Source organism: Rhinatrema bivittatum, chromosome 3, assembly GCF_901001135.1.
Source record: "Rhinatrema bivittatum chromosome 3, aRhiBiv1.1, whole genome shotgun sequence".
Lineage (NCBI taxonomy): Eukaryota > Metazoa > Chordata > Amphibia > Gymnophiona > Rhinatrematidae > Rhinatrema > Rhinatrema bivittatum.
In genome coordinates, this window is record NC_042617.1 from 99872336 (window position 1) to 99890002 (window position 17667).

Below are 17667 nucleotides of genomic sequence, written 5' to 3' on the forward strand. Positions count from 1 at the left end.
CTCAACCCCTTCCTGGAATGCCTCTTTTTTTTTTATCTGGCTAAATTATAGCTAAATTTTAGCTAAATTATAGCTAAATTATAGCTGGATAAGTAACTAGATATGCCATATTTGCCATTTAGATGGACAACTTATGAGTTATTCGCCAAAATGGCTTTTGATTATAGACCTCATTATGTGCACAAAAAAAAAAAGCATAAATCATGTTTTGTGCACACAAAATGATTTTTGTGCATATAAATCATCCACAAGAGTGTCTACCTGCCCACCCCAGTTAAAATATGATCAGCCTGCTCTGAGCGCACACATTTTGTGTTTGTGCACATTTTTTAACTCCTGATGTATTAGCCTACCATTTGATTACTCCATGGGCCGTGAAATTTATTTTAGCAATTGTGTTAAGAAACTGTGTGTTGAATTTCAACACATGATCTTATTGCACGACTTACTACATCGGCCCCTATCTGTACCTATGGAATGTGCTCCTTGGAGATGTCCGCTGAACAAAAGATTACATTCTTTTTGATGCCAGGTAAAAATGGCTTGTACTGTTTACAATTAAGATGTTAAATTCTTCCTTTTTATTATGCTGTTTTAAAATGTATTTCTTTTATAGTTTAAATTGTTACTGTATATTGTTTTTATCTTTTTTTTTTTTTTTTAAAAGGACTGTTGTACTTCGTCTTGGGCACTATGATGGAAAGGTGTGCCACAAGTTAAAATGTTATGTTCTGCTAATGTTCTTGTAATTATACCATCATAATCTTATCTGTTAAATCATTTTCTTACAAGAATGCAACACATCTGTGGCTTGCCAAACACAAGGACCATTTTCCCTCCTGATTGGTGGTAAGATGTCACAGTAATAAATGGTTTAAAAGGGAACACAAAACCTGTGAAAAATGAAGTCTTTATTTTGGGACAGGACATAATACTGTTTCAAATGGATTTGGAAACAGAACTAAACATACTGCAAAGTATGTTTCCAAAGTACTTAGCCTAAATTTATAAAATAGAAATGTCTCCAACATGCTGAAAATCCTAAAATAGAAGCGCAGATAGTGTTTAAAACATGAAGGATAATTTCTGAAATTATAGCAAGGGTTAACTCTGAACAAGCCACATTTTGGTGCAATTATGAGGACAGAGTCACAACACTCATTTTGGCTACAGTTCAAACCAATATCCCAAAGCACAAAGGTTTTCAAATTGTAGTGATATGAAAGAAGAGCTTTAAAGTAGACACAGAGGTACTGAAGTAAATAAATCTTGATTTGGGTTAAGAAAAGCCTACATAAAAGAAGCCATGCTCTAAATAATCAAGAATGACTGACAGGATAGGTATTTGCCAGATGTTAATGTCAAAGCAAATGATGCAAAGACATTAAATGAGCAAGAAATGTCAGACCCAAAAGTCACTGAAACTATTGAAAACCATAAAGAAGTTACCTGTGTTAGCCTCTTTCTTACTTCTTAGCAACTTATACTAAACAAAGTAAGGGCAGCTGACAATCCCTGACTACTAATGTCTAACTCCTCAAATCAAAACCTACACCATCTATTCTATTATTCTGACTACACCCCCCTAGGTTTACAACACTGATTAACACAACTGCATTTCACATACAGCAAAACCCATTCAAGACTTACTCGATTTTCAAGTCTGCTTTCACACACAGTTTGCTTCTGCAATTTTGAGAACTCGAAGAGAATCATGATTCAAATAATTATGAACCAAAATCAATACCTGTCATTTTCCTCAGGGGCTCCATCGCAGGTGCTCCGACTCTGTCTACTACCATTACATGGTGTTCCTTCAGATAGTGCTTCAAAGATGGGTGTATGACTTTTTGGCATACAACAATGCCTACTTGATCTTTAACCATCTGCTCTCCTAAAAGAATTAACTGTTCCAGTACGGCTTGCTCTGGAGACACACCAGATTGGATTATCACCATTCCTTGACCAGTATCGGAAAGCTCTCCAGAAAGGGAGATAGAAAAAAGAGCCATCTGAATAGTACTTGGAGACAATCTTGTCACAGGAAAAATCCTTCTTAACTGAAACTCTGGTATTTCTATTAGTAGCCCAGGAAATACTGTAGAATCTGTCACTTTTTGACCCTCAATGGGTACAATTACACTCTGTCCTAAAATAACATTCTTTCCTGTCTCATTTGGCACTGTGAGCAAAAAGGTTTTCAAAAGCAACATGCTGACATAATCTGCTTCCTTTACAGTAAGCATGCAGGCAGGCTTACTGGTTAATATAGTACGTACCAAAGAAAGCAGAGCCTTACAACTGTCAAAGTCTACTGCCACTCTGCAGTTACACTCCTCCGATTTCAGATAGCTAGAGCACAGGCTTAAAATATGCCTACTTATTTTAATGACAGTGCTGGATTCAAGGGCTGTCCTTTGAAATTTTTCAATCAAGTTACAGCAAAGAATGGCTGAAAACAAGCCACAGTCACTGAAGCGTGATACATGAGTGCGAACAGAGGCTACCAGAATTTTTAGCACTGGATGGGAGACAGAAAAGCCGTCAAGCAAGGCAGAAGACTGTGAAGTTGTGCAAACTTTCCCTCCCATACCATTATGGAGTTGTTTCAGCCTGCCAGAAGGACCATAGCAAGACTTTACAATCTCACTTAAAGTTGACAAAGACTTGCTTATTATTTCTTGGTTCAAAGGCCCACTGGTGCACAAGGATGCCTTTTTAGGTTCAACACGAGACATAGCCATCTAATTTGCTTGCTTTAAAGAGAAAGCTCTCATTTTGCTCAGGGCAAACAGATTTCTTTCATGTTCACAAAAAATAAAACTACAGGGACTTCCATCCCTGTAGTTTACAGTTCCCCAAAGCAAAAAGTGCATGTTTAAGTAATACATAAAACCAAAATAGTATACATTTTCCACAGCTGTTTTCTTTAGTTTCACATAGACTGAGTTTCAGTAGTAGACTTCATATATTAATGGAAAGTAATTATATAATGGGAGGCTTATAAAGATCAGTAGAAGAAAATGTCTTCAGTCATGATTATCCTTTGCTTGCTTTAAGGTTGAGCCAGGCTTGGCAGAGCTTTTTGCCACCTTCTGTATAAGGTATGTACCAAAATGGATGCCTAAAAAAGATACTCCTGCTACTAGGAGCCAATTCTTTCGAAGCCAATTTTTGTTTTTCATGTCTTCTTTTAGTACCAGAAGGGGGGCTTCCAGCTCTCAGAATTGATATCTACAAACCAAAACAGAAAAGAAATGGATCACAAGAGAGTGGACAATAAGTTATACTTTTGAGTTTGGCATAAGCACAGAAAATATGCAAAAATTTCTGCAAGACAGAACACTAACTTTAAACTATAGAAATTATTTTCTGCACTTTAGACCGTAATTAACCATCTTCTATAAGGAAGCAACTTATTCTATGGAAATGGATAGATTTTTTTCAAAGAATGGACTCTAAGAATACAATATCCTACTTCAAGACACACTTCCTTTTCCTTCAATACAAATCTAACTCCTACCTTAATATATTAAAATTGCAGCGATGTATTGGTGTGATTGTAAAATGTTTTGCAATACTTTTGTATGAAAGACATTGTGTAAAATCTTATATAATTCCAAGCACAGGGGTATAATTCAGTATAGCAAGTTTGCTAATTGTAAACAGTGTTTTTCATAGATACTGGTTTCTATGTTCTCTCACCCTAGCTTGATGGATTCTTATAATAGGGTACCATCAAACTAGGGTGAAATAACAGTACAAATTTTCATCTTTGTAAGACATTCCTCACTCGAAATGTCGTCAAATCTTCATCAAGGTGTACTGTGCTGTTCATACATCTCAGTCTACATGCGAAACTGGCCCCTAAACCACACCTCACCTTGACCTATTAGGTGGCCCTCTTATAGATATAAATAGGTGCACACAGTGAGGCCCACACCCCAGAGGCTCTCTCTCTACTCCACTCTCCCCAAGTCCAGAAATGGCCAAAATGCAATTCAAAAAATTATCGCGAATTGCGTTATGGCCATTTCAGGCATATCACACAGCCTAACGCCAGGAAAAAAGGTGAGTTATTTCCGGCGTTAACACCATGTGATAGCATGCACTATACTATCACATGGTGTAATATTGCTCCTAATTTAATTAAATCCCACCCAAACTTCTCCCCCGATCCCACCCCCCCAAAATTTGCATTTGCGCCATGCATTACCATACTTTTTGCATGCGTTAACACGTTATCGTGCATGTTAACGTCATAATGCATTTTGATGAATGATGGGGTAAATTAGCTAAGAGCTTGCTGTACCTGCTCCCAAAGTGATATAATTTGTATTGAAAGAATCTCAGAAACTTCACTGCCCTCTGATGTAGAAGGTGGTTTAAGGCAGCACGCACCTGATCAACCTTGGACTTAGAGTGACCAGAAAGATCAACCATGTGTTGAGATTGAGCTGATTTCAGAGCTGATTTCAGAGCTGAAGTAAGTTTCAAAACATCTGCATTGCGGATCATATTAACTTTAGCAACATAAGCAATAATATGGCCGCGAAGCACTGCCTTACTAGCCTCCCACAGCAGGGACAGAGAAATAGTTGGAGACAAATTGGTCTCCACATAGCCATCCCATTTGCCTCTTAAAAATTTGTGGAACGAGTCATCCAGATAGAGTTCAAGGCTCATTTGCCAGGAAAAAGGAGAATGTTGAGAGTTCCCCAATCCCATGCCCATAGAAATCTGAGCATGGTCCAAAATAGAGATAGAACCAATGATAGCGTCCTTTACCAAGGGAAATAACCCCTTTGACTCCAGGAGATAATCTATCCTAGAATAGGATTTGTGTGGGTTTGAATAGAAAGTGTAGTCCTGCTCCCCAGGATGTAGGACCCTCCAAATATTTAGCAAAATAAGTTCCTTACACAGATAATTGACCCCCAAATTGACATTCTGATGATCAGCGCTTGTAGCAGGTTTACAGTCAAACCTCTTATCAGCCACAGTATTGAAATCCCCACCAACCACAATTTTATAATCTGAGCAGGAAAGCAGAATACCCACCAAATTAGAAAAGAAATCATGGGAGTACACATTGGGCGCATATATGTTGCTGAGCACAACTTTATGCTGGTGCGGGGGTACCTACTACAATAACATACCTACCCTCCTGATCATGGAATTGGTTTTCCATTTGAAATGGTAGTATGGTAACCCCTTGTTTCTGGCTAGAAAAAGAAGAGTATATGCACTAACCCCACCCATTCATGCTTTAACTTTCTATGCTCATCCAGACAGATGCGTTTCCTGTAAGAATACAATCTGGGAATGTAGATTCTTAAACATATTCAATAGCTTCTTTCTTTTCACAGGAGAGTGGATCCCATCGGCATTAAAAGAAGACATTTTAACTCATATCAGGGCTGAATACGAGTAAAAAACAAAAACCCTTGCGGGGCAAACAAAGAAAGAATAAAAGTTCAAGAATCCCCCCCCAGCTTAGGCCCCCAAAATCCTACAGGCGCTTCAACTCACCAAGATATGAACTTCCATAGTAAAATCATCCTGTTTCATCCTCAGCAATCTAACCCCCCATTCACCCACACCACTATACCCCAAAATACAGAATTGATAAAAAAGAAAAAAAAAATCCTCCCGCTCCTAGAGGGAAAATACATCACTCTTCCCAGTGCTACTTATAGAAGTACTTCCTCTCAAATTAGAGTATGCAGATACCACTACACGTCTGAAGCCTTGCAGGAACAATAACAGTGAAATCAAAGACCCCCACGAACTAGTCAAAAAGGCAGCCTGAGTACACAAAAATAAAAAATATAAAGAGCACAAGTCTACTGGTGCCAGCAGAAACTGTATAAAGATTACATAAGCAGACTAAAAAGAAAAAAAAAACCTCAGCAAAAATACAGGGGGTTGAAAAATACAAACTTGGAGCCAGAAAGAAACAAGCATACAAAGTCTACGGCCTGTGTGCTGAGACAAGAATGCCCGCAGGTCAAGTACCACCAGGGTGCTACAGAGTAGATAAATGAGCAGGCCCTCCAAGGGAACACTCAGTGAGGCTCCGGGGCAATCATCAAAAAACAGCAGTTGATGATATTGTTCAGAAAATGATCAGCTCATTAAAGTTAGTTCAAAGTGGCCAGGAAAATTGCAGCTTCCTCCTTAGCAGTAAAGAAAAACGTTTTATCATGATGAATTCGCAGCTTTACCAGAGATAACAATGCAAAGCGGATCCCTCTGCGATGTAATTCAGAACAGGCAGATTACATTTTCCATCATTGTACAGACACTTGAGCGGAAGTCGTTGAACAGCAAAATCCTGTGCCCTTGATATTCCACGGAAGATCACTGTTGGAAGGCTAGTAGAAGCACTGTTTAATGGGACCAATTTAGTATTCTCACCATAACAGGCCTGGGCCTACCAACCCTGGCACGCTGTGGCCCAACCTGATGCACATTCACAGTGAAGATGGTTGTCGGAAAGCTCCAGGCCGAGTGCTCTGGCAGCTATTTCTCCATAACACATACAATTCATCCTCGGGAAGTGATTCAGGAAGGCCAAATATTTTTATATTGTTCCGGCAGTTACAATTCTCCTGATCCTCCAAACGTTCAAGGAGTGTTGCGTTTTTACTAGCGAAAACAATAATATGGCATTCTGCTTCAAGCAGCCTATCCTATGTGGAGATATGCTGCTCCGCTGAATCCAAGTGTTTTGATTGTCCAGCTAAGCTGCCTTTAATATCCATGGCAGTCTGTATTTTGATTAAACGCTCATCCAAAGCAGTTGTAAACGCTGGAAGAGATTTGTAGTAAAGCTTCTTCAAAGATCGCAGCCAAAATTTTGTTGCCCTCTGTTACTGCCATTTTAGGTTCACCGGTCTTTTTGTCTCGCGCAGCGTGGACCACTTTACTGCTCATATCCCCGGTCGAAACAGCCTACAGGCAAAAATTTGTCTCCGCCATTGTGCACAAAGACTTTTTGCTGCGGTCGAAAAAAAGGTAGGGACGGGAAGAGCCAGAAAGTAAGGCGATTATGGAGGAGATGTCCCGGAGCATCTACACCTGACCTCCACTCAGCCCAGCGCCATAACCACAGTAAAAACTTTAACGATGCCTGAGTAGGTCCAGGAGAGGCAAAATGGCAGCATGAGCTGATCCATGCTCTTACTGCTCTTTGTTCTCATCTATTTTTCTTTGCCAAACGATTATGTATCCTAAAAGGAAGGGGAAAATAAGGCTTTATCCCTCGGAGCCTTTTCTTACCACTGGGCAGTGTTCCATCATGGAGTTTGCAGTTTCTGTGCGATGGAGGGGGCATGAGCCCCTCTATTGAGGAGGTGGTGGGTCTCAGCTCTCTCTAGCACAGTGTGACTCCAACCAATGAGGTCATGGACAGCACCATAGTGGAAGGAGCCTCCAAAGGACAGTGACTCCAACCAATGAGGTCATGGACAGCACCATAGTGGAAGGAGCCTCCAAAGGACAGAGTTGTTGATGTAATTTAACATTTCTGGACTTGCTAGAGTGAATTCTGTGAATTTTTAGGAGTAGACAGAGGAGTGTTGGTGAGTTGCAGCCCTCTGCTTTCCTCTTCCTGGCAAGTTTTATTCCCCAGAAACCGGAGGTGGTACCCCTGGACTCTTTGTGGGACCTGATGGCTAATCTTGGGTTTGCCAGTATGGCTAAACTGAATACTTTGTTTAGTAAAATGGATTCCTTGTCTTATATTAAGAAATCAAATATCGTAAAACTATTAGCAAGATTTTAGCTCTGGAACAAGATGTTTCTTTAAAAAGTGTTCAAGCTACCCTTATTCAAGAGCGATATATCCTTAATAGGAGGGTGGAGTTTGAGAATAATTTAAAGACATGTAAACCTTCAATTTCTCAACTTTCCTAGGATGGTGTGTGAACCTCTGCATGTTATTTTACGAAGACATCTCCTTGAAACTTTGTCAATGCCACCTGATAATGTTCTTGCTTTTAATAAGGTCTACTTTTTGCCTTCTGGCAACAAGAATCCTGTTACAGAGTCTTTAGATTTTTTTCATTTTTGGAAACCTCTTCTTTTGAAACTTCAGAAAGAGCTTCATTGTTAGTATCTTTCTTTTCAGAATATGATTAAAGTTTCATTATTAAAAAGTTATTTCAGGAATTACAGAGCTCAGTTTATGGGTTTAAAGATTAGAATATTTCAGGATTTGTCTAGAGCCACTCAGGAGAGAAGAGGAGGTTTGTTGACTTTGAAAGAAGATGTTCAGGCTTTGGGGGCCACATTTTTTATGCTAATGTAGCATTTATCGCAATGTGCACCATTTCAGATTCTACGATAAGTGCCAGACCTGTTGTATTTCCTGCATGACACCTACGAACAGAACAGTGGTCTCTTGTGAAGATTTGCTGGCCTTTGGAGTGAGGAAACTCACTCCAAGATGAGATTTGGGCAATGTTCTCTCAACCTAGCTTGATGTTACCCAGGTAGAGAGTCCATCAAGCTAGGTTGAGAGAACCTTGCCCAAATCTCATCTTGGAGTGAGTTTCCTCACTCCAAAGGCCAGCAAATCTTCACAAGAGACCACTGTTCTGTTCGTAGGTGTCACGTAGAATGTCAAAGTGGCCCCTAACCCCCTACACTCTTACCTAATCCCCACCTCGAGTTAATAGGTGGGCCTATCATAGGGATACAAATACCTGCCTATGGGACATGCTATTATGGCCAGTCTCTCTCTCTCTCTCTCGGGGTTCTGGAGCCTTCAAATCATCTGAAATAAGCCTTACGGGACACATCGCAAATGATGATAAAACCTTACCGCATGGTCATGGCTGCTATCGCACAGCCCAACGCATTTCAAAGAGGTGCAGTTAAAATCTGCGTTATGGCTGTGCGATAGCTCTTCGCAGGGAGGCTAACCCAGCCCACTCTCCGCCCCTAACTCCTCCCATTTTTGGAATTTGCATCGCACCATACGATATGGTGCGATCGCATGCGGTAAACACGTTTTCGCATGCGTTAAAGGCCTATCGCATGTGAAAACGGGGCTTTTTCGCATGCGATAAGCCCTTAACGCATGCGAAAATGCCTTACCGCATTTTGAAAAATGACCCCCATAGTTTGTTTGTTTTTTTTGGACCTGACCAGCTAAAAATCTTTGATTCTTAATCATCCTTAGGAATTGTCAGCAGAGTTCTCATGTTATAGTAGTTTCATGGAAATGCTTCCTTTATTTCTTCTGTTTTGTTCCTCCCCCTCTCCTTTAATGATGGTGGGCTAAAGAGATGACTTGTGTTTCTTCAAGTGTGAGTATCTTTTTTTTAAATTTTGATTCATCATGTTGCTGTACAAAGATGCCTCTTTGTGAAATAATTTAATAAATATAAATTTAAAAAGGAAACTATCATACAGTACAATAATATCACACACACACACACACATATACACACAATACCCATCAACACATGTGCAACTCCTCCTCTTCATAAAGCACTTGTCTTGATCAAATTATCAGGGGCACACAGCCCACCAATTCCTCTCAAACTGATGAAAATGCCACAAGACAATTAAAGTGTAGCTACCATAAATGTCACAGATCAATAGCCAATCAGTGAGATTCTGTTCAGGCATGGAATAGAGTTAAAAGAAGTTACTATGCACAATCAATAATGCATGGAGGACCTGATGTATTACTAAGCATTTTCTTCACTGATACGAAATGCGAAAAACCTCCCTCAGCATGCTATTAACACTCCTGTTCATGACCACAATAGAACACTTCAAGCAAATTTGAAAATTGATCAAGGGTGATGCTATAGTATAAACAGGGACCTTCATTTTCAGATTTTGTCACTTTTCCTGGGAATATAAATCAGTATTTATATTACAACAAAAACAAGAGAAATCAGTAGAAAAAAAATGACTAGTCATTTTTCAAGGTAAAGATTTGTTTTTGTTGTAATAAACAATGAAATTTCCTGCAAAAATAAAACTGAAAACAAGAAGGTCCCTAAAGTATAAATCACCATATTTTGCATCACCAGAACAAAGAAAATGAAGGCAGCTAAAGATAAAGCAGAGTTACTTACCTGTAACAAGTGTTCTCCGAGGACAGCAGGATGTTAGTCCTCACCCATGGGTGACAAAAGATGGAGCCCCAATGTGGATAACTAATGTCAAAGTTTCTAGAACTTTGACTAGGTACACTGAGCATGCCCAGCATGCCCTATACCACGTGTCCACATGGGGTCCCTCTCCAGTCTTGTAACATAGAATTATGATTGAAATAAAAAAAATTAAATAAAAAAATAAGAGAAACCCAACTCCGCAGGGTGGTTAGGTGGGTTTTGTGAGGACTAACATCCTGCTGTCCTCAGAGAACATTTGCTACAGGTAAGCAACTCTGCTTTCTTCAAGGACAAGCAGGATGATAATCCTCACATATGGGTTAATCCTTAGCTACAGGCTGCTCCCCAACACAAAAGGGGACCAACAGACAACCAACCAGGTGCCAACGGGCACAATAACACTGGTGCTGTTGGCTACAGAGGGAGAGACAGCCTGAACCTAAACAATGGGCCCTAGGCAGGAGAGTTGGGGTCTACAACTCAAACAGGATCTGACAGACTGGCCGAACCTACTGTAACATCGGCCATCCCTATCCAGATAGTAATGAAATGTGAATGTGTGTAGAGAACTCCAAGTCGTAGCACTGCAGATCTCCTCCACAGAAACTGCTTGCAAGTGGGTCACCGATGCTGCCAAGGCTCCCACAGAATGACATCCAAGATGCAGCTCCACCTTGCCATAACAGAAGGAGATGCAATCTGCTAGCCACTTGATAGTGTCTGTTTGGCAATGGCTATGCCCAACCTATTCTTGTGAAAAGAAATTTAAAAAAGTTGGGTGGACTGTCTATGGGCTTCTGTCTTCTCCAGATTCAAGGTTAAGGCTTGCTTGCAGTCCAAATTCTGCAGTGCTTGTTTGCCTTGGCTCGAATGGGGCCTGGGAAAGAATATTAGCAGGATGATTGTTTGGTTAAGCTTGAAATCAGTCACCACCTTAGGCAGGAACTTCGGGTGCATACACAAGACCACTATGTTATGATAAGCTTAGTATAAGGTATAATAAGTATATAAGTATAATCATGTACAAAGCCATATCTGTCATATACAAAACCATCCATCAACTCACCACTCTTGATCTGCAAATCCCTCTCCAAATTTACAACTCGTCAAGACCCACCAGAGATGCTTATAGAGGTTCCCTCCAAGTACCCCCCGTGAAAACTACCAGACTTGTTACCCTAAGAGATCATGCCACTTCCACAGCTGGTCCTCTCCTATGGAACTCCATTCCTACAGATCTCAGACAGGAGCCCTGCCTCCTAACCTTTAGAAAAAGACTTAAGACTTGGCTGTTCAAGCAAGCTTTCCCGGATACAATCTAATGTCTTCACCGTCTCCTTCTCTAAACAAGCAGTCCACAACCATGTTTTTGTATATAATTTGTATATTGTTTAAATGTTACTAATCTTTCCTCTCTTTTCCTCCTTCTCCCAGTTCTGCTACCCTTGTTAATTGTAACTGTACCTTCTGCCACCACAGTTCCAGTTTGATGTATCTACTGCACTCCTGTTTTATGTAAACCAGCAAGATATGTTTTACATGATTGCCGGTATATAAAAACCTTAAATAAATAAATAAGTCACTAAGGCCTGGAGCTCGCTGACCCTGTGTGCTGAAGTGACCACCACTAAAAATATGACCTTCCAGTTCAGGTACTTCATGTCACATAGCACAGCAGCTCAAAAGGAGCTTTTATCAGCTGAGCTAACACCATGTTGAAGTCCCAAGACACAGCAGAAGGCCTTAGTGGAGGCTTCAATTGAAGCAAGCCCTGCATGAAATGTACAACTATAGACTGTACAGAGATGGGCGTACCATCCACACCTTGGTGGTATGCACCAACTGCACTAAGATAAACTCTAACGGAGTTGGTTTTCAAGCCAGTTTCCGATACATGTAGAAGATAGTCAAGCAGTTTTTGTGTGGGGCAGGAGAACGGATCTAGGGTCTTCTGCTCACACCATACGGAAATCCTTCTCCACTTCAGTCTGTAGGACTTTCTAGTGGAAGGCTTTCTAGAAGCCACCAGGACCTGAGAAACATCTTCTGAAAGATCCTCCTCTCAAAATTCAGGCTGTGAATGAGAGTCTGGAAATTGGGATGCTGCAGCCTGCCTTGGTCTTGTGTGATGAGATATGGACAAGTCCCATAGGAGTGGAAACCAGACCTGTCTCAGCCAATGGAGGGCTATGAGAATCATAGTCCCTCTGTCCTTGTGAAGCTTGAAGAGAGTCTTCACCACTAAGGGAACTGGAGGATACGTGTACATAAGACCCTTGCCCCCAATGAAGGGCAAGGGCGTCGGAGGCTGGTTTGCCGTCTGACTTGTACAGGGAGCAGAGTCGAGATACCTTCCTGTTGCAGGAGAATGAGAACAGATCTGTGTCCAGGGTCCCCCAGATGTGGAATATTGAATTCACTACCCCCTGGTCCAAGGACCACTCATGGGTACTGAAAGCTTGACTCAGCCTGTCCACTACCATGTTTTCCATCCTAGCCAGGTACTTGGCTCTGAGCACCATCCTGTGGGACAGGACCCTTGAAGAATATGCCTGATCAGACAATCAATATTGGGAAGGAAAAATACCCAGACGCCTCTGCTGTACTGTGGCCTGTCAGAGTTGAATGAACTCTGAGTGACTTGAGCATGACTTGCAAAATGTCTCTGAGCAGGTAGATCTACTGGCACCAACAAGGGAGGCCTATTCAATGGTAATATTTACTTCATAATATAAGGAAGCTTGGTTCGCATGAAGCCAAGATGTAAGCTTTTGTCTTACAAATGCATATCTCAACGGACAGGAGCCAGGTGAAAAGAAGATTCTTTAAGGTTACAGCTTTAATTAAGTCCTGGCGCCAGCAAACGGAATTCAGGCCTATCTCCTATTCAGGACACAGACTTGCTATCTGTTTACACAACACAGAAGATCAACAGGATACCAGAAGAAACAAAGGGCATCAAAGCCATGTTGATAAAGGAACTTTTTATTATGGGAGGATGGACAGGTTTAGCTGGTGAAGAAATTCTCAGGGTGGGGGAATGATCCTCACAAGCATTTTCTATACATGATAGATTGTCATGACAACAACATAATGTGTCTTTGGGCAGTTATGCCATTCTGGAAACTTCGGCAGTGCTGTATGTTTGACTATAAAGGAGAGCCACTTCTGTTATTCTGGGAGATGCTGGTTATTTTGAAAGATAAAGGGCACATAGCATATCGCATCTCACAGGAACACTTTTCTTTAAAAAAGCCAAATAAACTTTATTTTATACCTCTTGCTGAGTCGAAGTGTTCTTGTTGCCCTGGCCCTAAGTACAGAAATTATGTACACCCTCGACCATATCTGGACCACTTCCTGACAAAGGAGGTACGATCCCGTGCCTGCCTGCTTGACGACATGGCTACCTGGTTGTCAGTGTGGATCAGGACAACTCTGTTGGACAGCAAATCTCTGAAAGCCCATAGGGCATACCTGATCACTTGATCGCAGTTGATTTGACAAGAGTGTTCCTGAGCGAACCAGAGACCCTAGATACTGAGCCCATCTACATGGAGCTTCCCACCCCAGGGTGGATGCATCTGTGGTTAGTACAAATTGAGTAGCGAGATCCAAAAAGAGATCTTCTGTTCCAGATTTGAAAGTACCCACCACTAATGAATCTTGGAGAGAGAGGGTGACTGATGCAATCCTGGAGGCTCTGAGTGGCCTGCTACCACTGCGACCTCAGGGTCCATTGGGCTCTGCGCTTGTGTGAATGTGCCAAAAGGAGTAACATGGAAGATTGCGGCCATATGGCTCAACATGTTCCACGCTGACACCTGCTTGCTCTGTTGAATCTCTGATGTAATGGCCGCCAAGGTGATGGCCCTCTGGAAAGGTAGAAAAGCCTTGGCGTACGCTTTGTCTAGCAGGACTCCTATGAAGTCCAATTGAGGTGATGGGCTGAGATGGGACTTTAGGTAGTTGAGAATTACTCTAGCATCTCCAATACCCGAATGGTCAAGCACATGGACCTAAAGGCTACAGCCTGAGATGTGCTTTTGACCAGCCAATCATCCAGATATGGGAAAAAATACACTCCCAACCTGCGGAGGTGCACTATCACTATGGCCAGGCATTTTGTGATGATGATCCATAAGTCAGATGTGACCCCGAATGGCAATACCTGGTACTGGAAGTTCTGATTTCCCACCACAAAATCAGAGATATTTCCTGCGACTGGGGAAGATCTCTATATGAGTGTATGTGTCCTTTTTTGTAAAAAGGGGGGGATCAAGGTGCCCAGGGAAACCATCTTGAACTTTTCTTAGAAACTTGTTGAAGGCCCTTAGGTCTAGGATGGGACGGAGTTCTCCTGTTCTCTTTGGAATCAGGAAACACCTGGAGTAGAAACCCCACCCTCTTTGCTCTGGTAGTACGAGCTTGACTGCTCTGGCCATTAAGAGGGAGGAAAGCTCCACTAGTAGTACTTCCTGATGCGCTAATGGCCCCCAATATGGGAATGGAGGGCAATCTGGCAGGACACCCAAAAGATTCAATTGGCACCCTTGGTGGACGATGGACAGAACCCACTGCCCCCAACTGGAGGGTCCATCACCCTGGGTACAGGCAACTATCTTATACTCCCTTTGGCCCAGTCAAAACCCCATCCCTGGAGTTGACTGAGGAGGGTGCTGGGGGCTCTGCTGCCTGGGACCACCACAGGACCCTGATGGTGTTGACTGGAATGAAGAGGCAGACGACAGTACTTCCTCTGGCAAAGAGATTTCCTTGGCCTCTCTGGCCTCCTGGATGAGGAGGATATGTCCGGAGTACTGGCGGAGAGTTGCTGGACAATTTCATTGTGGTCCCGATGTTAGGCCATATGGTGAGGGCTACTATCTCCAAAGAGATTTTCTGCAGTACATGGCATGTCAGCGAGTCATTCCTATACCTCTGGTTAGAGATCAGAGGCCAGCAGCCATGCCATTCTGTAGAGACTCTCGATGTGGTCTCAAAAACTTCATAGGTCGCATGGACCTCGTGTTTTTCGCACTCCAGGCCCTTGTGCACTAGTGACATGAGGGTGTCCTGCTCCTGCTTCCAGATGTCCTGTGAGTAGTGGCTCATGTAGAGCTGGTAGGCAGCAGTGTGGGCATTAAGCATAGCATCATGAAATATTTTCCTCTCCAGAGGGTCCAACGCTCTATGGTCCTTCCCCGGGGGCAGAGATAAATGAGTCCGAGAGCACTTGGCCCTCTTGAGGGCGGATTCGACCACTACTGACTGGTGGGGCTTCTGAGGCTTTTCGAATCTGGCAGCCTTCTGGACGAGGTAAACCCCCCATCTGCCTTCTTACTGACAGCAGGCACTGTGAGGGGGGTGTTCCCATAACCTAGCAGCAACTCCTTAAGGATCTCATGTACCAGGACTGTCATGACCTTCTTAGGAGGCTCCACGAATTGGAGGATTTCAAGCATTATGTGCCTGGCGTCCTCCTCAGTCAATAACTGAAAAGGGGTGGCTTCTGCCTTCATCCTCACAAACCCTGCAAAGGTCAAGTCCTCAGGCGAACACTTCCTTCGCTCCTCTGGAGGAGAAGGGTCTGAAGGGAGGCCCTCAAAGCTCTCGGAGGACTCCAAAACATCATACCCCCAGGGGGTCAAAGGGTTCCTTATCCTTACGGTAGGCGACAGGGGATGGGTCTGGTCTATGTCTAGAGGTGCAGACACCGGTAGAACTGGACAGGAGGAAGCGCCTTGGCGGCGCTTCCTCCTCAGAAACTGCTACGACCACAGTATTGTTAGGGGGAGGCCTCGGTGTCCTGCTGGGCACTGATGCTGTCTCGGGAACCAATGCCAGCTGGGTTGGTAACGCACCGATGAGCACGTTGAGCTTCTCCAGAAGTGGTATGAAGATGGGCGGCACCGGGTCCAATGCCATTGGTGCCTGCAGCACCAGCTTCTCCTCAAATGTTGCCGATACCAAGACCAACTGGGAGGAAGGAGGGGTAGCCAGATCTTCAGACGCTCAAGGTGGATCAATGACTGGTTCATGACCTGAGGAGACTGACTTGGACCCCCAGCACCGAGGAAGGATTGGCATTCTTCGCTGAGGGGTTGTTTCGGGAGCATTGTGGCAAAAGCCAGTTTATCCCTGTGCATCGACGAGGAACCCAACGTCCTCGGCCTGGAGGAGATCGATGCTGGTCGGTCTCTGATGCCCCTGTCTGCCGGCAGCATCAATGGAACAGACGTTTCCGCCGTTATCGATGGCTCAGTCCACTGATGTGGCTCCTTGGTCCTTCTATGCAAATGCCAATGTCTCAGACTTCTTCGACCTGAAGAGCTGCTCCATCTTGTCGAGTCGAAGTTGTCATCCCTTCGGGGTCATCTGGGCGCATAAGCGGCAATCCTGGACATCATGTGATACCCCTAGACGGAGGACACGTCTCATGCGGATCCATAATGGACATGGTACCCGGGCACTGGGGGCATCGTTGAAACCTGGACAAGGGGCACAAATGAAAAATGGCAACAGGGCGGTGATGGCTGGCAAGCCCCAATGTACCGCTGCCATGGGGTAATAGACTGTAAAAAGACAGACCCTCACCTGAATCGCCAAAAAACCCGACTAGGAGACACTATGAGAGGGTACTAAGAGGGACCAGGCAATGGAACAAGAAAAACCCGCAAAAAATGCGAGAAAAAAAAAAACAAGTTTTCCACAAGCCCAAGAACAGCTAAGTGAGCTCACTCACACCACAAGGCTTACAGCTCCATGGAAAAAGATCGGAGAGGGACTATGCATGGACACGTGCTATAGAGCATTCTGGGCATACTCAGTGTGCCTAGTGAAAGTTCTAAAAAATGTCACAAGCTTTCCGCATCGGGGCTCCATCTGATGACAGCCATGTGTGAGGACTACCATCCTGCTTGTCCTCTGATAATGTCTCTACAAACTTCCCCCCTCCAGAACAGGAGAACAGAAAAAGTATCATTATAAATCATGCCAATGCTTGTAAATAAATTCTCTTAATATGAGAAGTATAGTCAAAAGCTTGCAAAGTACAGACCAATTACTTCTCCTCCTCCTTTTCTTGACATTCTAATGGAGCAAGGCGACAGAAGTGTATACACAATTTACTTGACAGCTCTTAGGGCACACTGGTCTTTTTCTGCTGCATTACTATGTTATGTTACTCAGACGTTTCTCACTCAAATCCCATAATTTTCATCAGTTATCAACTGCATCTGCAGATAAATCAAATAAGGGAAAAAATCATCATAGAGTAGTAGAAAATACTAGCAATTAGATAAAGATGTAGATAGACATACAATTTGTAAGCTGGAACAGGAAGATTAGTATAGAAGACCTAGAGAAACTAAGGGAGACAGAGAGGTATATAGAAAGCAGAATATATGCGGAATATAGTAGAGCAGTCCCACCTCCAATCTGGCAGCCCCTGTGCTACCTTGAAGAAGAAAGATCACCTGGAAGGGGAGCCTCACCTTAGTGAGTGTAGCTAGGACCTACTCAAGGT

The 17667-nt window shown here is 43.0% G+C and overlaps 1 protein-coding gene across 8 annotated transcripts in view; it reads right to left on the reverse strand.

Moving 5' to 3' along the window:
* Nucleotides 1-17667, reverse strand: part of MKKS (McKusick-Kaufman syndrome) — an 85182-nt gene that overhangs the window by 33330 nt on the left and 34185 nt on the right. For 4 of the 8 annotated variants that reach the window (XM_029593526.1, XM_029593525.1, XM_029593524.1 and 1 more), the window contains 2 exons: nt 17200-17377; nt 1748-3234 (listed from right to left, as the gene is read on the reverse strand). In XM_029593526.1, the coding sequence (XP_029449386.1) occupies nt 1748-2744 (997 nt within the window). In that variant the 5' untranslated portion in view covers nt 2745-3234; nt 17200-17377. The remainder of the gene's footprint in view (nt 1-1747; nt 3235-17199; nt 17378-17667) is intronic. The other 4 variants (XM_029593531.1, XM_029593530.1, XM_029593532.1 and 1 more) reach the window with 2 other exon arrangements.